The 21,870-nt window shown below is 37.2% G+C and overlaps 1 protein-coding gene across 1 annotated transcript in view; it reads left to right on the plus strand.

The window, feature by feature from the left end:
• LOC149277494 (transmembrane channel-like protein 5) overlaps nt 1-21,870 on the plus strand; it is a 28,545-nt gene that overhangs the window by 5,656 nt on the left and 1,019 nt on the right. Inside the window, exons 2-20 of the mRNA XM_089502838.1 lie at nt 6,451-6,590; nt 7,080-7,297; nt 7,920-8,021; nt 8,407-8,529; nt 9,052-9,154; nt 9,659-9,740; nt 10,597-10,845; nt 11,429-11,580; nt 11,928-12,072; nt 13,696-13,857; nt 14,915-15,072; nt 15,512-15,590; nt 16,744-16,841; nt 17,070-17,165; nt 18,178-18,253; nt 19,146-19,279; nt 19,560-19,733; nt 20,277-20,355; nt 20,628-20,726. Coding sequence (XP_089358964.1) covers nt 6,451-6,590; nt 7,080-7,297; nt 7,920-8,021; nt 8,407-8,529; nt 9,052-9,154; nt 9,659-9,740; nt 10,597-10,845; nt 11,429-11,580; nt 11,928-12,072; nt 13,696-13,857; nt 14,915-15,072; nt 15,512-15,590; nt 16,744-16,841; nt 17,070-17,165; nt 18,178-18,253; nt 19,146-19,279; nt 19,560-19,733; nt 20,277-20,355; nt 20,628-20,726 — 2,469 coding nt within the window. The remainder of the gene's footprint in view (nt 1-6,450; nt 6,591-7,079; nt 7,298-7,919; nt 8,022-8,406; nt 8,530-9,051; nt 9,155-9,658; nt 9,741-10,596; nt 10,846-11,428; nt 11,581-11,927; nt 12,073-13,695; nt 13,858-14,914; nt 15,073-15,511; nt 15,591-16,743; nt 16,842-17,069; nt 17,166-18,177; nt 18,254-19,145; nt 19,280-19,559; nt 19,734-20,276; nt 20,356-20,627; nt 20,727-21,870) is intronic.

Here is a 21,870-nt window from a genome sequence, read left to right on the forward strand (position 1 = left end):
TTCTAGACAGGTTGTGTTACAGGATCCACCAACTGAAAACATTCAGTGTCTGCGGAACGTATCAAACATAAAACAAATAATGTTTAGTGAAATAAATACGTTTTTTCAGTTCTTTCTAGAACGTTCCGAATTTAGAATGTCGTCCCTCTACTTCATTGGCTCTTGAGCCGTTTCGCATTGCATTTCCCATGATGCTTTGCCAGTTTGCCTGCCATTTTGAATCCTTGATCCTATTAATGGTTACTTAGGTCACAATGAGTTACCATAGAAATGTGTTTATTCCATTAAAATGATAAAACAAATACAATAGATTAGTATAAATAAGTAACAATAATATATTTCCATAAAGGATTTTTATATTTATTCTTATACTATGTTAGTGCAGTTTTAAATACCCATAATATAGAATTATTGCATGAAATTAATACAATTATTGCGTTGAGAGAATCCATTACCTTTCAATGAAATTCCATACATGATTCTCATCTTGTTCTTTCTCAATATCGATGCAGAGAGAAGAAAATAATCATCTTTATTGTACTACCCATGATATAACTAAATGATTTAAGTAAATCATTATATCATACTACACATATCCCATGACTAGGGATGAAAACATACGCAATGTCCCTAGTACTTGGGTCCATATGCCTCAGTCCTTGCATGCATCGTGATACCTGACGGGGAAACGTTCTTTCACTTGGTAGGAGTAATCAGTGAAGGGGTTAAAGCGATGACCTACCTAAAAACTTTCCCAAAGAGACTGCAATCAATCCCTGGTAATGGTTGTCGTGGACACCGCTCTCCAAGGGCGCGTATCATTTACACGTCCTATTCATTTGCAATCGTAGAATACAGTTCGTGAAATAGATACGGCTCATTAAACTTTAATATCCCATAATAAAATGTCATCAGATCAGTTTGCATATTATGCAAAATCATATTGTGTCGTTTTTCAAAGTCTTTGTATTACCAATCTTTTTGGGGTGACGTATAAGAGATTCTGATGCAAAGCAGTAAACGTGGTTTTATCACCATAGCAGTCAGTGGAATATTTGTTTCAGACAATGGTCTATAAAGGGAGACGCCAACCACCATATGCACTTTAAAGGGGTCTACGGAGTCCCCCATATCCCTTTGCCCTTTCTTTCATCCACCATCCCCCCAGTTCCACCAGCTATTTTCCACGAAGGATCTGTGTTTGGCCGACACACGATTTGCTTACCGCCACTCAGCTCCAGGACCAGCTCAGCGAACACCATGGAAATCTGTTTGGAGTTGACTGGTGGGGTCAAGGAACTGCCAACCCCAGAGATAGAAGAGTAGAAAGAACAAAACAATAATAAGACGAAATATAGAGACACTCGACTATACAAGGAGGGTCTCCTAGAGGCATATTGTGGGCTCCCATGGGATACAAAGGAGAGAGAGAGGCCACATGAGTGTCGTCCGACCCAACCAAATTCATATCCGTATTTGGACCATGATTCCGATTGGGTATATATAAAAGTATAATAGTTTCCTTTGTCCCCGAGCAGTTCACCCTATACCACTAGTGATGGTAAGATCTGGGATATATGGGATCTACGATAGCTCCCAAAATGCTATTAAATAAATAAATAAGTTGCAAGTGTCCCCCCCTTCAAAAATATATTGGGATCTGGGCGTGAAATATGTTTTTGGAATATTTCACCTTTGTTTTTTGTGATTCAGATTTTAAAGGAAACAATAAAAGGTGTATGTGTTAAACTTAACTTATTATATTATTGTCTTATATATGAATATACTAGAGTACAAATAATGTGTTGTCTAAGTGTGACAGCACCTTTAATTGCTGGTTTGGGTTGATGTGAGTTATCTCACTAAGTACTTGAGACCAAATAAAATGTAAGCATTGAATAGTGGCATGCGGAGAACACAGAAGGCATTATAGGTTACAAAGAGTTAACTTGCAGGGAACGATAAGAAGAATTTGGAATATAGAAGTACCGTAATTTTTATCAAGGCTTCAACAATCATTTTAATAATGTATTTTGTTTCCTGTTATTAGTACCCGGTGCGTTCATATGGCATATCTGACATTTCTTGGTATGGTATTTTTAGCAAAAGTCATATTAGGACATATACATTTTAAAATTCTTTGTCTAGAACGGGTTTCCCATGCTTGTATTCTATACCGTAATTCAGTACCAATGAAGCGAGACACAGAAGAAATAATGCTTGGCCAAACCAGTTACTGGCAATCTTTAGCCTCTACAACTAACTATATATATATAAATATATAATTTATATGTATATATATATATATATATTTTTTTTTTTTAATTTTATTTTTTTTTAATGTTTAGTTATTGCAGTTTATTTTTATTTAGAACAATTTTAAGGAAATGCATTTCCCGTTCTACTATTTTATTGGCCTTTACAATATTCAAATTGCGTAAACCAATATTAATAGTAGCGTCAGTGTATTCAAATGAAATATTTGCAGTTACGTATAGTGGCACAGAGTTTATGAATACAAGAAAAAACATGTTAATATTGAAATATGACATTTTTACAAACTTTCATCCAATACTTAGTTTTGAAGTTATTTTCATCTAGGGTTGTTGGTTCCCTTATGCGCAGGAGATTTGCATCACGTTTTGGTCCTGGACTGCCCGTGTGGGCACGATCAGACTGATATGTCAATTTTTCTTCTATAATGGCACAGGTGCACTAAAACGTGACATATTCTTAATACTTAATTTTTACGTTATTTTAGGAAACTTTTTCTAAATTTTTTATGACAGTATCGACCAACATCATGTTGGAAGTTGTAACACAATCCTTAGGATCTTGTTATGTTATTTGAGCTGGAATTTCCGTCCATGAGACTCTCGCATTAGAGAACGTACATAAACAGGTAGTTCCTCAGTAACGTTTTGGGGAATATAACATACAAAGGTTGTTGCCATGGTACGGCACAGAAGAATCTCAGGGGAAAAACCTTAGTAGACCAGAATAATTCAAGGTTATTTCCTTGTTTAAGGCTTCTGTTGGAGACATTGTCCCATTTAAGGTTTGCCTTTCTGGCATCGTTATACATCGGAACTCCAGAAAAAAGCCCACACACATATCCTGTTTCCTTTAATGTTCCTAATTAACTATAGAGGAGTCACATACAAAAAAAGTTTGCGAACAACTCAACTGAGGACACTTAATCGCTTACCCCATGGCACATCCCTGCTCAAGAATGTTTTAGGTTTCTGTGCCATTATAGAAGAAAAATCCCCATTGACAAATCAATCTGAACCTACCCACCAGAATGGAATGGAACCTTTCTCTGCAGAAGAGAACCAACAATCTGAATTGTACATTTTACTTCATAGGCCTTATCAGCAGGGTGCAGTTAGTATCCCCCCTCAGCATAAGTGAGTCAGAAGATCCATATCTGGACTCACCTTTACACTTGGAGTGGGCTCCAAAAGATCACAAAAGTGTGAAATCGCATACAAAAAAGGTTGAGAGTAACTCACTTGAGGATGGAAAGCTGCTTAATACCCCACCCTATAGTTTGTCCAAAGTTTTAATTTACCTGTCACATTACAAAAATCTCCATTGACATATCAGTCTGATCCTGTCCACACGGGCAGTCCAGGACCAAAATGTGATGCAAATCTTTCATGCATAAGGGAAGCCTTATCCGTAGCGTGTGGTTGCCAAAACATACGCATGGGGTTGTTGGTTCCCACGGGGACACAAAGTAGAGCAGGGTACCCTAAAGTTTGTCCCAAGTTTTAATTTACTTGTGCCATTACAGAGCAAAAAAAGTTCTTCCAAGCTGATTGTTTCCAGTGGCATCTAAATCCTGAGTAGGGAAAACATATGTGAGGAAGATAGGATTCCCTCAAGTATCTGCTGTCAGCCTGAATTTGATCCTTAGTTGGTCCAAGGATAATCCCAGGGCGAGTCATAGCTGTCTAAGACAGCTAAGACAACAGATTTTTTTTTTATTTAACAAAAAAACCTTAAATATTACTGCATAGTGGATGTTTCAAAATATTGTTTTTTTAATGGAATACAGTGATCGGATTTGTAAAACAAGGGCAGGTCGGCTGCCTGCAATGCAACCCATTCGTACAACCGCCAGATTCCAATGTGTAAAGGAGACTTCAACATTTGGATCTGAGTTGTAATACTGCCAGGTGATTTCTGATAGTTTCATTTTTTTATAACTTAATTTTGCCACTTTTAACCAAAAATGGCTTAGCAGGTTGGACCATGTGTTGCTAAGCTGCTAAATATGTCCGAGTTTAGTGTCATAACGTGTCGAAATGCCAATTTTTGTCACTTTGACAGAAATTCCGGCTTACAACTCCATTACAAATCTCTCCCTGTGTTGTCGTTCTAATACTTGGTTTAAGTAAACCCCTTTGTAAATCGAGGCTCTATTCTTAGTTAAGCACACAAAAAACTAAATTACGCCCCAAATTCAAACATAAAATGGAATTTTTCTGGTTTTCTGAATAACACACGACCAACCAGCTACATTTGTTAACAGCGCATATCTCTGCCAATAATGCCATGGAGTTTGAGCAAATATTGGCATGCATATCTGAGTATGAACTCACCAAATAATCTAGATTGTATGCATAGTATGTGTTCAAATAAAACAGCTTTTCCTTCAGACTTCCTGGTCTTAGTAGATATGTGCCCTGGGGTTTATATATAGAGTTGCGTAGGATTGTATTCAAAATAATTAGGCATAAGTCATACCATACACCTTAGGAACTTATTAATTAAACAAAACGTGTGCAGATCAGTTGGACCTACTAAACAACATTTTATTGAGAGTCAACTTAAGTGACCAACTCCTACCCCCCAAAAAATAAAACAAAAATCCGTTTTGATTGAAGATTACATTTTCCTTCTATTGTAAAAGAAAGAGTCTATCTCTAATAAATGTAACAAACTAAGTAGAAAAACTATATACAAAACGAAAACTGTATAAAAAAATAAACAAAGTAGACTAATAATGGATAATAGTAGGTAGGTTAGTTAACCACAATTTTACTTTATCGCTAGAAATATTTTTTGGTTTTAATTGTCTTTTTGTTTTCTTTTTGTTACAACCATTAGTGGCCCAGTCGCTTAATTTCAAAGCAGACCAATAAAACATGTTTTCTTTTTATTTTTTGTAGGATTAACGTATATATTATATTACATTTCAGTCTCAGGAAAAAATTAGGTAATCATTTATCTTAAAAAAGACTATTTCATAATAACTAATATACTAAACTAAGATTTTATATATTATTTTTATTTTTCTGAAGCAGACATTTCCCTTGATGAGTTACTTTCAGTAGATTATATATTATAAGTAAAATGATATTTTCCTTTTGTTATTTCTGTATTTCTAACATATTTTCTAATTGTTGGTAACTTTAATTCAGACACCTGAATCCCTTCTCCTCAAAACATCTATTTGGGGAATTCTACACTTAATAAGTGTAGTGAAAGTTTGTACAGCTTTTAGTCCAGACAGGGCTCTACTTGCTCGCTTGTGGCCAAATGAATACCAACAACACTGATGAAGTTTATGTGCGCTGTGACATTTGTCTTAAATCTTGGTTTTCTTGTACCAAAAAAAGTTGGATTGCGTTCTGGTTCTGGTCTGCTCCTGTCAGACTAATATGGTTATTGTATGCTAGGTGATCTAATCAGTATTACGCTCTGGTTATGAACTTATTGAAAGCTAAGCAGAACAGACAAGATCTTGCTAGACAAGGCATTTCTGCTCAGGTGAGCCCGTATATTAAGTTACTTGAGGAAAAGTCCCTATTAGCACAAGATAATATTCTTCAGCCTTTGTAGGCATCATCAGTGGGGAGTGGTTGATAAACATTGTGGTACACATGGGCAAAGGGGCCCGCATCTGGAGTCATCGCTATACTAAGAGAACCCAAAGAGCTTCTCACAGGCGGAAATGGAGACAAGAAGACTGCCCTTTGTAATGGCCGTGACAAACAGTAGGCTCGTAAAACACGTTCTGTTCACAGTTGAGCTAGCCACATGCATCTTCTCCTTTTGGGAATCTCTTGGGGTTCACCCGAACTGTAATGGTGAGTTCAGATGTGGACCAACTGTCCTCTGTTGGTGAGGCTCATAAAGGTTTAAAATAAAAAGAGTTGAAACATCATGAGTTTTTGATTCTTTTGTGTAAAGCAAGTTCACCTTGTATTTTGGTTTTGGGGCTATTCTTGTCACTAAGATTAGACGGATATCCTAAGTTTGTCCTCTTGTAATAACACAAGCAAGCTGAAACCTGACATTCTCACTAAAACTCACAGAATGGGGAAACATTTGTAAAGTTTAGGAAGGGCTTCACCAGTCATGCACTAGTTATATGCAAATTGCCTAAGGAATATAAACTGTCATTTGTTTGCATGATTTGTTATAATATCATTATAGCATGAAGAAGGATCTTCTGAAGCAGTGAAGTTCCGAGTACAGTACAGAGAAATAGGCTCTCTCATCATGGCTTCCATTTACAATGACGGTATTAGTAATGCTGCCTACCATGACTCTGAGACGCTGGAACTGGACAGAGGGTATGTCCGTACCATTACCTTAATATATGTCAGTATTAAGTATTCTAGCACAAAAACAGGGCACGCGACCATTATAACATACAGAAAGTTTCAAATGCAAATTCTGCTTAATAATGCATGAGCTGTATGTCCTGAGGAAGATACGTGGTATGCGTACCTGGGAACTCTCCGGGAGGGAGGAAGTTGGGTCCTGCTTCCTGTAAGAAAAGGTGAAAGGATGGCAGTTGACTGATCAGGGCCCCGGGTGGCCCTCACACTGCCTGAGAGAGATGTAGCATATTACCATTAATGTGCGCCACAGCCCTCTACCTCTGAAGGGGTTACATTCAAAATTTAACAGAACATTAGTGCACTTGAAGCAGGCAAATCTGTGTGCCCCTAAAGTGCCCCACAGTGCAATTTGCCCTTGGAGCCTGGCTCCACCACTCATCTGCTTAGAGCTGCTTTGATGCCTCACAAGCTTATTTCCATGTTTTGTACACAATGTAGCAGACCATCTTTAAGAAAACACTCATCTTTCCATCATAACCCATATGGTGATCATGAAGATGATGATGATGAAGATCATGTTGGTTATCCAGGCAGAGCACAGGAAAGGCCACGGGCTCAACGATTCCTGCCAATGAACTCGGTGCAGCCAGAGTTTGATTATAACCAACAATTACCGAGATACTCCAATCCAATAAGTGATGACTACGGTGGACATAGTAAGTAAAATAATACCTTTTCTTATAACATTTGGTATTGTCTCATCATGGACAGGGTAATAGATGGCTAAAAGATTTTACAATGAACACGGCCATTTCATGTCTTTTATTACGTTTAGCGTGTCAGTGTAGACGTAGACCTCTTATGTGTTGCGGATGCTTCTGTCGTGCCCTGGCCATGTGCCAGTCCCACTTCCATACATTAAGGGTATATTTGGTGGTCATTGCAACTCTCGTCTAGATTCAAGATTTGACCTGCTGGCAACAGCATTTGGACCATTTCTTGCATAGTAGGAACTCACAAGGTTTAAATTCTGTTGTCTTGCTATGTGGATAACAGTGAATGGGGTGGTGGGTTAGTTATATAAAGTTTACAGTTCTTACATCATCACTATGGTAAATGCCTAATCTTTAGTGACCAGAGCATAGAAAGCCATCTATGGACAGTTGTGGCCTTTGGTTCCTATGAATCTCCAGTATGTACAGGTCAAATGAGGGAGGTTTTATTCAGTGCAAGATGTTTCCATTGCTGAGAATAAATGTTATACATTTTTAAACACTAGTTCAAGTATGTGCCATTATGTACTTAAAATATCTATTCTCAATCACAATTTTGTTCTAGTTAATCCTGCCTTTCAACATGAATCAGAACCATATTACCCGGACCAAACCTTCCAGGGAAGGTTCCCGTACATGGACACAGCAAGTGATATATCAGAAGCAGGTACATGTTTTTATGAATAATCTAGCAATATTGCATAACACCTCATGTATATTATATGTCTGCTATTATTTTTCATCATAGCCTTAAATTTTGAATTGTAGTTACATAGTTACATAGCTTATTTGAAGACAAAGCATATAGTAATGCATTCTAGTTTCCCTTTTGTTCCTAAAGTATTGCTTTATAGATGATTTAAAGGTAAAAATAATGCACAATAATTTATTGTGTTGAGGGGATGTAAGATTGGATTTGATCACAAGACCTATCAAGCATTCAACAAAAAGATTTACAAAAAATATGTATAAATTGAGTTTGTAACCTTTTGTTGTTATAGAAAATAATTACTACTACTAGACATATAGATAATCATATTTGTTTTTCTTAGACACTAATGTACGAAGACGATCCAAGAGGCAATCATCCGTTCCAATGCAAATACTGACACCGTCTCTTATTGCCAGGCCTGAAACTTCCCTTGGAAACCAAACAGCGTCTAACTACATACAAGGTGAGCTATAACTACAGGGGAACTGAGGCCCAATCTTCCATGTATCAGTGAACATCTATTATAAAAAAAAGCATGTAAATGAATGCCCTGCATATAATCCATTGACGTCAGTACTTTAGTTTTATCTAAAACAACATGTACTAAATAAGCCCAGTTTAAAAGGTCTGAATCATTTGGAGTGCACCTAGAACACCAGTTAGTGTGTGTGTGTGAATGAGTGTGCGTGTGAGTGAATGTGTGTTTAAGGAAGAGCAGCTAAAATTCTATGCTACCTACTTCCATTTATGTTGCACTTTGTGATCATACCTTGCTCAGTTTTCTGCATATGCTTTAACCATTTTCCATATACGAGTTACCTCCAAAGAGTTTTATATGGGGAGCTCCAGTGTTAATAAAGGAAATATACCAAGTTTGCATTACATTTCAACGGTTTCTCAAAATCCTCAGTTTTATGTCATTTTTGTTGGTAACACTTAATTTGTTTTGATTCTAAGAATTTTGTACTTGTATCTACTCAAACAGAGAATGAAAAGCTAGTTGGAAAACTTTCAGAAATGTCTGAGGCTGATATTTGCAAAGAAATTCAGAAGCTTCCGAAGTCTCTAAATGAAAAAAGAGGCCTCAGGTACAGTTAAGAAACTATATTACATGCTTTGAAATACATTGTGTTAGTGTAGCTGGCTGCATTGCATGTCTATAAATTAATCAGGAAAAAATTGATATTATTATTACATTTTATTCATAGAGGCCCATATTCAGTAGAGTGAAGAAGAATAAAAATGTAACAGAATTGAACCTGGCAATATATGAAGCGAACAGTAACATGAAAACACATGACATAAACACCATTAGGAAACGTAACATATAATCGGTCATAGTTTATTTATTTCAAGTTGTTCTTGTATCAGATACAAAAAGCTGTAGTGTTCTTATGATTTCACAACATATAAATTTAACCCAAATTACATATGCCTATTTGGAGTTGGTGTCAAGTTAAAATATATTTCAGACCTTCAGGTACAATGTATTGTGTAAAACATCTAACAAAAGACATTGTTAGTAGGTACTTTGGTATGACTATGTCATAGGCAGATCTTATTTTCATTTATTCATCCTTGGTCTAATACAGGAATAATGTAATCAAGATGAAACAGAAATCATTTAAATCATCCCAAAACTGCTGTGCTGGATGTACTTATAGTATTAAGAAGGTGAGTATTTTATCATCTTGTGAGGAATTGGTTAAATAATTGAAACAGGGGAGTACAGAAAAGGCATGGTTTGGCCAAAGAGCCCAGAAATAGCAAGGCCACAAAAATTCCTTTTTTCTAATCAGACTATAATAAGAAGGTTAGTGTCTATGGGCAACGTATTCCCAGTGCACAGGGCCACCCAGCAAATGCAGCTGCATCGAAGGCCATGGGAGGGCCACAGAAAGTGGTTGGTAGTGGATAGACTTCCTAGGGTCATACTTTAAACTGAAGCACAAAGAAGAGGAAATGTCAGTGTGATTATCGCCCAAATACTTTCCAGCTAAACAGGTTTTTTGGATCAATAGCTCTCCTGGCCTGTGTTACACCATGTTATTGTTAAGAGTTAATGAATACATACCTGTAATACCTTCATCAATAACTCTCCTAGACAAGCACGAGATCAAGTTCAACTTTTGTAAAGGGTACAGCTGCAACTAGCCTTTAGTCCAAGGGGGTCCATCTTTTTTACTCACCATGTGATCCCTGTTCCTAAAGGTCTCGTTTAAATCTGCGCCTCTTCCTTTTCCTGGTCTTTAGAAGTACTTATGTGTGGAGACAATGTCCTTCCTAACATGTTGACTCGTAGGGAGAAGCGACGGAGGGATCTGCTCATGGAACCCAGGACCCATGTTCAGACAGATTGAGGGTATTTAAATGGATTAAAGGGGGTGTTTTTTTTATGAGCATCATGTATTTCACAGCAGAAGTAAATGTCTGCAATAACATAAATGTTCAATATCCTCAAAAACTGAAAGTACCACATACAAACCTCTTACATTGTTCTAAACGTTTTTTCTTTACTTTTTGACTCTAGTCCTTCCGAAGACTGAAGCAGTTTGTGTCAGATGTTAGCACTGCATTCAAACTTTGGCACAGCACCCTTAAAGTCATAGAGGGGAAGTTTGGAACAAGTATTCTCTCCTATTTCATCTTCCTCAGGTGGCTGTTGGCTTTTAACATCTTCTCATTTGTAGTCAACTTCAGTTTCATAACAATTCCTCAATTCTTTGATATGAGTCCGAACAACTTAACCTTTTCTGGGCTGGAGCTGCTTACAGGAGCTGTAAGTAAAACTATATATTTACAAGGTTAACTAATTACCCAAACCCATTTGTCCAGCCTTTCATCATCTGTGGATATTGATAGCTTTTATACCTTTGGTTAGTAGTGCTGCCATGGATACAAATGTAATTATAACTTTTTTATAACTTTTGTCAAGAGCCAGTTAGAAATATCAGTAAAAAAAATGAAAAAGTATTTAATTACTATGAATAAATATAATTTACACATCCTCATAAATCTATTACTGTTATATTTCCTAATATACTATATATTACTAGGATATAAGATATATGAGCCTATAATATACAGTGCAGGTACTTAATATGCTGAGTTAGATAAAGTGCACAAGTTTTATCTAGCATCAAATGAGATTATTTTTTTAGGAGAAGACCATGGGATGAGATAGAAATATCAAGGGGAAGATATTTGTTTTACAAACGTACCTTTAAATAATTTCCATTTTGGCCATTTGATCATCATACAACAAATAATGTAAATGCGATTGTGTAGATTATAATCTGTATGTATGGATTCAGCTATACAAGGGCAAGACAGCTAATGAAATGCATCATTTTCCTTTCCAGGGCTATTTTGAAGATACAGTTTTGTACTATGGATATTATACAAACCAGACCATCAGAAAACATGAAAACCTTGCTCCATATAATATGCAACTGGCATATATATTTACCATTGGATTATATCTGGCAACCTGCTTTTTTATCTTGCTTTACAGGTAATGTAGCTTTGGAAGAGAAAAATGCATGCTATGTCTACAAAGTCTTACTATTGGTGAATTACTGCTCTTATGAATTCCAAGTTATTTAAAGCTCTGAAATCTCTAAAAGTATTTTTGAAATGTGCATTAAGCATTGATAAACAAGCATTTTATTATTATTATCATAATTATTATTATTATTACAAATGCCAGGCCACTCACTGTGTAATTTGAAGCACATAGAAGGCTTGCAATGGGTATACATTAATAGGTATGTTAAAATTAACCAATATATAATATGTAACTGGTAGATTTATTTAATGAAGGTGTTTATGACATCATTTGTTATATTCTCCTTTTTTTAGTATGGCAAAGTCGTTTCGAGATAACTTTATTAATCCTGCTTCCTTCTCTGGAAACGCAGCCAAACTTCTTTGTAGTTGGGATTTCAGCATTACAAATGAAAAAGCAGTGAAGCTTAAGAGAAGGCACCTTAGCACACAAATAAAGGTAAAGTAAATATAAAGTGAACTTCCTGGTACATGTTGACTTTGTGAAACCTTTAATATTATCATACTTGAATCTAGTGCCGTACTGTATTTATATATATATATACTGGCCTTATACAACACAAATATGACAATGGTTTCAACACCTTATCTACTCCAGTAAGAAAGACATGATATATGATAAATGCCTCGAACTATTTAGAAACCAGTCTTTCTGCCTGACAGTTATTCAGCATTTAATTTCAGTGGAGGCTTCTAGGTAGCAGCCTGTTACTAAGACTTTCTAAACTTACACATGTTTACTTCATCTCCAGATTAACAGAAACCCCTTTGTTTTCGTTCCTGGAGCATGGTTCATTTTATATGACCTTATACATAACACGGAGTGTACCGAAATAATATTCATAGCTATTGTGGTTAACCAGTGGCGGTTACTGGAGTTCCAGTAAAGTAGATTTGGAAAACAATTCTTGTGTACATGAATGATTTTATATGGAGGGTCTGGCCACGACGTGAGGATGTGCAATGGGGATCTGGTTGGTGCTCTAATGAAATACCCCAATACATTTGACATTTAAGGGGGTTGCTTAGGGGTGTTGTTTTGGGGCAAGGCTTTATCAAGACTATTTTACATACACATGCAGATGGCGTGCCACTGGCCAACATCACTCCATACTCCCATTCACAGATTATGTGCCCCAGTGTGTGTCCACTGCATGAGCATAAAATAGCATTGTGCAGCCCCTCATATCCAGCCGTTAGCCGCACTTACATCATTGGCAGCCTCTTGTCATCCAGTATCAGGGTCGCTTTGTTGATGGCCATTTATAGGGTATTTACTTCCATTAAATAATGTTTGTTTTGGGTGCTAGTGGTAAAGCGAAAGCTACTCCATGGTGACTTTATGACCTGATGATAGATTATTACAGTAATATAAGGATTAGGTATGAAGGCCAAACTATTCATAAAAACATATTTCCTGCAGTTCAAGAACACAGTGTTGGTAATTACATCACTGCGGAGCTCTGTGATCTACTGATACACACCTTCCAAACAAGCGCACTTTGTGACCTGCACCAAAGATATAGAAAAATAATAGAGATCTCATTCTGTAGTAATTGTATTATTTCCACTGTTCCTTTTTGCCCAACATTGTCGTTCTAGTTTTGTCATATAATTATAAAAATTCCATGAAATTGATGGCTTATTGATAATTAGCAACGGTATTTATTGGATGTGTACGGTACTTTAAGCCAAATGAATGGAATGTGTGAGTTAAGACTTGCGTATAATACCTCATTAGCAGATAAGGATTTTCCCCACTGCAGGAAGCTGAGTAATCATTAACCACTAAAAAGTAAAACATTTCAAAATGTATCTCCCAGTTGTCTTTCTGTAAGAGGGAATGTTGACACCTTTTGGCCTAAGGGACAAGCAAAGCCAAGTGCCCCTCCAGTGTTCATTGCACACACACACGCACTCACACTTGCTCCTAGCGCTCACATAATGCTGTTGCTGAGGGGCCGCATAAGGCCACATAGCCCTCACTTTGAAATTAAGTGAAAAAAAGTGATTTTGGTTTTCCTAAGTAAGAGTTTGCTTAGGCATTTGTTTGTGATTACAGGAAACAGTATCAGAAAAATTAATGGGTAAACTCGAGCTTACTCTGAAAGAGAAGATGCGTCGCATTGGTATCCACGTGGCGGCTTGGTTCCTGTCCACCGGAATTACGGCTGGCTGCTGCGCAGGTGTATATTACCTCTGCATCAAACTGGATTCCTTGCAGGTATTCTCCCAGTAATACTGCATTTCACCCCGGTGAAGAGGTATTCTCTGTGTATACTTATTATTTTCCCAAGGATGAAGTTCATCTTATAAAATAGTAGCCCGGGGGTAACCCTAACATACGGAAACATAAGCAGCACTATAGCTAGATCACACTTCCCCACCTGTTTAAAATACATCATTTAATTCGAGCTGTTATTGGCCTATGTAATATATTTGCTTATCCTCTGTGAATTCGAGCTAAATTTAAATTTATTGCCCAAGCTTAGATTTGCTGCATGGACTGTTTTCTGCCAGATGTATTTCAGTTTTACATGTTGCTGAATGGTTTGCATAAAAAGTGCCGTCTGGCAGCAAGTAGCATCCATGTCTTTAAGAAATGTCTGATGTCATCACATGAACATTTTACAAATATGGTGTATATCCCTTTAAACAGCCATTATAGGGCTTTGGGTGCCAGTTTTCCCAACATGAGAAACAAACACATCTGAAAGATGATACGGAACCACATTGAAAATAGCCAGCAGTTGAGAGATTTCTCTCCGCAGGCTTAAGTTTCAGTCATCTTAGAATGATTGTTAAGAGCTGTTCAACTGGTATTCCTTGTCAACCAATACCCGGCGAATAAAGAGGTCAGGGGAAATGCATGTGATGATTTATAGTGTTAAAAAGGAGGTTGGATCATGGGTTAGCGACTTATTTATGCGAAGGTCAAGCTCTACGAGGACTTCATTGCAACAAAAGTATAGACTTTGAAACTAAAGGAAAGCATCTGAACAGTTCAGGATTTGAGATTATTGGGTTAAAGCACTATGTTCCTAGCTTCAAGTGCTCTAGGAACGCAATTATGTAGCAGTGGTCTTATCACCATAACAGACCCATTGTAGTTTTTAAGCTTCACACATTATTGGTCAACATAATCATTACCCCACACTTTAATCCGCTCTACCGTGGAAAGTGGTGCAATTTGTTCTATTATCACTGGATTTTTTTGGTATCTGTCAGATACATCTAATGTTTCTTTTAGTTTTTATGTTCTATTGCAATTTCTTCTACAGTCTAAGAATGTGGGGGATTTGACGAAGCAAGCAGCAACGTTACTGGTTCCGGTGATAGTGGCCCTTATCAACGTCGTAGTGCCTCTCATATATGCAGTGTTTGACCTGGTAGAAAAATTTAAATACCCCCGGCATCACATCTACACGGTGATCATAAGGTAATATAACTCACCCAAACCCTACATTTTATTGTTCAGTATCCTAAATAAAAGTTGCATGCAAATGGAACCCCCATAAAGTTCAGAGACAGAGGGGATTGCAAATATGCTATTGGAACCAGGGGTAGGCACCAACCTTCCTCATGGCGGATATTTACTGGGGTCTGTGGTGGACAATTTAATGATGTTCTGTTGACCTCCACAGACCTTGCCACTGGTGTCCTTGTACTTTGCCTATCCGTGTTTCGAGCTGAAATGCGCTTGCTAGTGAAAATCAATCCTCATGAGACCTTTGTAGTCCATCTTTCCATCCATATTCTCCATCTTCCCATCTTTCTTCTAAATGGCTGTTTATTGTTTTACCGTACATTTTACTGTTATACATATATATTCACCAACAAGTCACTGGAAATGAACAGACACCATATTTGTTTTCTAGGAATGTATTCCTCAAAATTTCAATTATTGGGATTCTGTGCTATTACTGGCTCGAGTCTGTTGCAATGTCGAATAGAAAGGTAAGCTTTCCATAAGCAAGGTTTAACCATACCCACCAACATTTCCTTAATGCATCCCGGGACAAAGGGTAGGGGGCACACACTGCGTGACCATGCAGCATTGAGCGCTAGGATTCCCAGTACAGATACTGGGTGGTTTGGAGCGTTTTAGACGTAAAACGCAATGCTGCCTGTGCATGGTGTAATGCACATAGGCAGTATTTTTATGCTCATAAATTTGAGACTGTTGGCAGGTATGGGTATAATACACCCCATTGACATTGGCTTTAATAGCTACTGGTTAAAGTACCCGATCGTTTTACTTCTACAGGGGAGCTCATAAGATGAAACAAGTACTATACCAGTTACATACAATCTGGGTTCTGTATGACTATCATATCTTGAGATTGGAGTCCACCTATTTCTGGTTGTCGAAACGCAAACGTCTACTTCCAATCCCGCTCTGCAAGTTTGTGATAGAGAAAAAACCCATCTGACTGCAAGTGCCACAAGATTGTCACGCTACGGCCTTTTGTTTTTTGGGGACTTTGTGACATACTATAAGGACACGGCAAGCTGCACTTCCTTTATGGCCTTTCCTTGCGTGTCCCTGTATTATTCTAAACAAAGCATGCATGCCCTCTGAGAAAAAGTCAGGGTGTCCTTTTTGTCTATGCATGCGGAAACATCTGAAAGAACATTTCTTTTGAAATTACAGCTGGGTTTTTAACTCCTAGAATGACGCCTTTTAACGTGACCAAGGCATCCTTCTCTCAATATCCTCATTGTCAGGCACAAAAAAGCGGAAATAACATATAGTTGTTTGCAAGATCTTTACTGTAGACAGGGGTCATCAAAGTGTAGCTGAGGCTGTATTCTCAAAAAGGAACATGTCTTTATGCTCCTTGACTTCACTATGAATTAGGAAGAGCCAACACACATTGAATTATGAATGGGAATCTGTTGTACGTTCTTAGATGTGATTCTGAGTTCTGAACAATGATCTAGTTTAGAATTAATTTCTGATCTTCTGATAGAAGCATAGCGATTATAGGATCCCCCGGACCCACACGTAGCTTGGTAAACCTGCAGTGGATCAGCAACAACACGGATCACAATATAGGCATAAATATACGTTAGTAATGGTATTTTTCCCTTATACTTTAAATCCTAGTGCTGGGAATCATACGTGGGACAAGATATTTATCGTCTGGTGGTGATCGATTTCATATTTGCTTTGATAGGCTCATTCTTTGGAGAATTTGTGAGAAGGTAAGCATCGTCGGTGTAATTGCTAAGGACTAATACAGAAGAACCCCAAATTATTGGGATGTGGATAAAACTATCCAGAAGGCAAAGAATTAAAATAAGTTTGGGGTTTCAGTGTGGCGTGAATATGTGGGTTTTTTTATTAGTTACCTCTTTAGGCACCTCTTATGTAATGTCCTTAAATGTTTACTCACAATTTTTTTTTACTTGCATTTGTTTTTCGTTGTTCAGAATAATTGGAACTCGGTGTTGCAAAAAACTGGGGACACCAGAATTTGATATAGCGAGGAATGTCTTGGATTTGATATACGGTCAGACACTTGCATGGTGAGTAAAGGGAGATGGACCCAGTGCCTTTGATTTGAATAAATAGTGCCTTATGTGCCCCTGTTTAGAAAAAACAACCACAATTTCCTTTCCCTCTTTCCTCTCCTATTGTTGCCCTGTGCTAAGAGCTCAGAATAGTTGCTAGATACGAGTGGATCCCATATCTAGCCACAATAATATGTGTAGAAGCATTCTGCTTTGAAACATCCTACACAATTTCAGCAATATCTATCAATGGATCACAAGGACCCATAGCCACCTTTGCTTTACCCACAATCCTGTCTTTTTGGTCATTTGAAATCTTGGGTGGTATGTATTATAATTTAGGGCGTATTTATTATGATTTGGGGTTGGAGAGAATTAGTTGCACTTTGCCTTATAAATCATTTAATTGAATCAGTACAAGATATTATCTCTGTTATTTATTCTAAAAAGTACCCAAAAAATTAACAACTGTTTTGGATCAAATTGTGTGACCACATAAGATGTTTTCTTCTGGCCAATGTTCACACGTTTGTCCATTTGTTGATGTTGATACAACTTCTGCAGCATTTTGCTTCTATGATTCAGAACAATCCTAGAGGAGGTGATTAGGAGAGCTAATGTTGACCTTTTATGAGGAACACAGTTGGAAAATGTATGTTGCAAGAACTAATATTAGTTGAAAGTAGCACTTTCTACCTGCTACATTCACTTATATTTTGGACCACCAGTATACATTTGGGTAATTGCCATCACAAGCATTGTATCAAATAAGACATGTGAGCACTTGTCGGAGTGAAACAAAAGGTGTTAGTGTTCCAAACAGTTGAGACCTTCTGCTCTTATAAATCAAGTAGTTCTTTGGCTTATCTTGTAATACACCATCCTTAATATACACAGTAGAGGGCAGTAAAGTTCAGCATTTGCATTTGGTTGTAGCCTTCAATTCCAATATTTGGAGGAAGTTTAATCCATAAAAATGATACAAATAAATGTTTTCTCTGTTTTTTGTTTTGTTTTTTAAATATAGGATTGGAATTTTCTTCTCTCCGTTACTTCCGATAATCCAGATTTTAAAGCTATTCATAATATTTTACGTGAAAAGGGTAAGAATGTTTTATTTAATGGAGAAGCATAACGATCATCCTGCGGTGGTGCACTTTAAAAAAATTTGGCAGTTACCCCCTTTTTTCTGTCACAATAGTACAAACAATACATGCAATAAGGTGTCTCTCCATTGTTAGATTGCTGCATTCATTCATTGAAATTTGCCAATTCATTTGTATGAATCCCCAAAAAGGGACCCCAAAAACAAAGCAGAGAGCTCTGAATTTTTGTTTGTATTTCATTGTTTTTTCCCCTCACTCTTTCACTCTCTCATGCTTCATGTCTCTCTACCTTCTCTGTTAACTGCTTCCCTGTCTCCTTTTCCACTGCTCCCCTTTATGCCTTGCCTCCTCTTGTTCTTCTCTCTTCTCTTTCTGCTTTGTTAACCTGGCGTCCTGGTAAACTTCTGCAGCAGAATGGAGCCTTGGCGCACACCACAGGGACAACCTCATCCCCACATTGAGAGAGAGTATGAGAGAGAGTAGGAATGGGAGTGAGAGAGTGAATGAAAAAAATTTTGTTTCTAAATCAGAAAAGCAAATTTCATCCAAACTGATAGGACTGGAATTGAAAGTTGTTGTCCAGAAACAAATGGACCAAAAACAAAACATTTATCTGAATAGTTTTTGGTCCATGTGCACAAGTCTACTGTTTGTATACATTAGCCAGTGGTGAGGTCATTGCTGTTGTCTGGTAGTAATGATCTGTGTTGTACAACACTTGTATGTTCCTCTCGCTAAGCTGGGGTGCATACCATGGGGCCTGTTCCCCTTAAAGCCATAGACATGACAAGCAAGAAAAAGTGATGACAGTGCTAAACTGCCAGAGAGGTTGTCATGAATCAGGGAGTCTTCCTACCTGCATAACTAAAATATTGTTCTTGGTCTATAGGTGAGCTTAATGATGAACTGCATCCCACCTCGCAGAGCCTGGAGAGCTTCTCAGATGACCACTGTGTTTATTTTTCTCCTTTTCTTCCCGTCTTTTGCCGGAGCTCTGTGTGTTATTGGCGTCACTGTCTGGAGGTATAGAAATGGTCACAAGCAGAGTTCAAGCCAGTTTGGCTAACTCAATGCATACATTATTCTGAGTGCATACTGGTTTTTTTTTTATTTTAAAGAAAAATGTGCTCAGGTAGGCTAAGAAACAATACCTCTATTTTAAGTTGGTCCACGATACCCAAAGACTACTAATCTATTAGATTCAAATTACTTGAAATCAATATATATTTTATATAATGCTAATCAAAATGAACATTTACTGTATGTAAAGATTTAAATGTTGTGTATCTTTTTTATTTTGTAGACGCCAGCCTTCAAAAACCTGTGGACCTTTCCAAACATTGGACGAGCCTTATAACGCTATCTCTAATTGGGTGGCTGACATAACAGTCTTTGAACATTCAAAATGGGTGGTGTGGATTTATCACAACCTAGTTGAAAGTGTTCTGTTTTTCTACATTCTTACTCTAATTGTTTTGTAAGTATACAGATTTTATACCGGTGCATGTATATTAAAAAATATCCAAAGAAAGCCATGCTAAATAATTAGTTGAATGAGGATACCATTATATAAAATATGTAGTGTTAGTGTTTTCCTGAGTTTGAAGGTTGACCAAACCTTGGTTGAGGGAACAGCCATCTTGGCTTTCTACCAAACTTTGGGTAAATATAATTTTCGATACATAGAATAACATTTTGTAAGCATTTTCTCAAACAAAAATAAACGCAGTTGACTCTAAAATGTAACACAGAAGCCACTACAACATTTGTGCTGATCTGTATTTACAAATCACATGCAATATGCAGTAGAGGTAGAACTTTGTGGCCCCCACCAACACCAGATTTCCGTAGCACAGTTCTAGAACTGAAGGAAGGGGAAGGAAAGAATTTATAATTTGTACAGTACAGTAGGATGACTCCTCTGTACTGGGGGGCATCACACAACATTATTATAAGATTTCACATAAACTATGTATATCAAAATTTCTGTATTTAATAATAACCTGCTGCTTTATTTCAGGATTATATCCTATCTCTACTGGCAGATCGTTCGAGGTCGGAAGACAATGGTGAAACTCTTGCTAGAACAGATTGGTAATGTGAGTCCCTTATGGCAGTCAACATACTATCTTATTCAGTGTTACTATCCCTTGGGTACCATATTCAATTTGTGCCAAATAACCTATAAACAATACCGTGGACTACTGCGCAGTACTCACATCTAGCTGTATACATTATGATGACAAACATATGGAGCACAGTATAGATTGGAAAGCGGTGTCAGTCAGTTAATACAAAGTGCTGGTGTGTGTATATGTTGTAAGAATTCTTTTATCATCAAATATTTATCACATCATTACTTTTTTTCCAGGAAGGGAAAGATAAAACATTTTTACTGCAAGAGCTACGTAAAACACATAATTCTTATGAAGCAGCTGTCATTGTTCCATACCAGAGATCTCCAAAACAGGTAGGTGGGCATCTTGCTCAAGAACGAATCGTGTACCTTTAGCTACTGCCTCAAACCATTACAATTCTTTACTTAAATTTGTATATTGTACCTACGGGAGTGACACCATAGAATACCCATTTCCCATAGTTTCTCAACCCAGTTTAAAAGAGAGTATTACGTTCTCAAATTTGCAATACAGATTTCCATCTCTTCTCATACACTATAAAGGTGTTAATTAAGCATACAGAATTTTACATTTGCTCTTGTCGGTATAGGATCAGTTAACAAACAACATGGTTAACCCTAAACCTGCATGATGACATTTGTGTAGGGAAATAACTGATGGTGTGCCAATGGTTAGCTTAGTTAGTTGAGAGCTTCTGGCCACTGACTTCTTCGCATCACCCTAGCAGTCCTTCTGCTACCGTCCTCCAAACTCCTGGTAGATTGATGCTTGCAAGACCAGGACGCTCTTCTAATTTTGTATCAGAAGGTCTTCTAATGTGTTATTGTCAGCTTTGTATATTGTTAGTTTATATGTTGTTGATCATTTTCATCCTTCTCTCATTGCACGTCGCTCCTCTTCTGCTTCCCGACTCTGTGAAACCCTCCGCTGGCTCTCAATTACCTTTAGAATTAAATTTAAAATCCTGGTACTAACATATAAGGCCCTTCATAACACTGCATAACACATAGCAGGGCTCTCTCCACCTAATGTATCGGTTTGTCTTAGTCTGTCAATTCTCATCTTGTCAGACCCCTTGAATTTTTGTTTTGTATTAAGGGCTGCGTAAATTATTGGCACTATATAAATAAGATAATAATAATAACAATTGTAATAGCGATACAGAATGTATTGCTCTATAAATAAATGTAATGTTAAAACTTTAATTGGTCAACAAATCTGTTGATCGAACTACAGCACTCGTACAATCTTCAACTTGCCCTGAAGCTTCAACTCTATCGTTAATTATTTGATACACAGAAAATGTTCCCTCTCGTGGAAGATGTTTTCATGAACATACCAAGAAGTGACAGCTATACACGAAATACATCAATTTGGTTCACTTTAACAAGCTACTTATTACAATAGAGAACTCCAAGAATAAAATAGATTATATTCATCCGGTGTGAAACTTAAAACATCTCCATGGTGCTCCTA

Source organism: Sceloporus occidentalis, unplaced genomic scaffold (genome assembly GCF_023333645.1).
Source record: "Sceloporus occidentalis isolate IW3139 unplaced genomic scaffold, rSceOcc1.0.p SCAF_213, whole genome shotgun sequence".
Taxonomy (NCBI): Eukaryota; Metazoa; Chordata; class Lepidosauria; order Squamata; family Phrynosomatidae; genus Sceloporus; species Sceloporus occidentalis.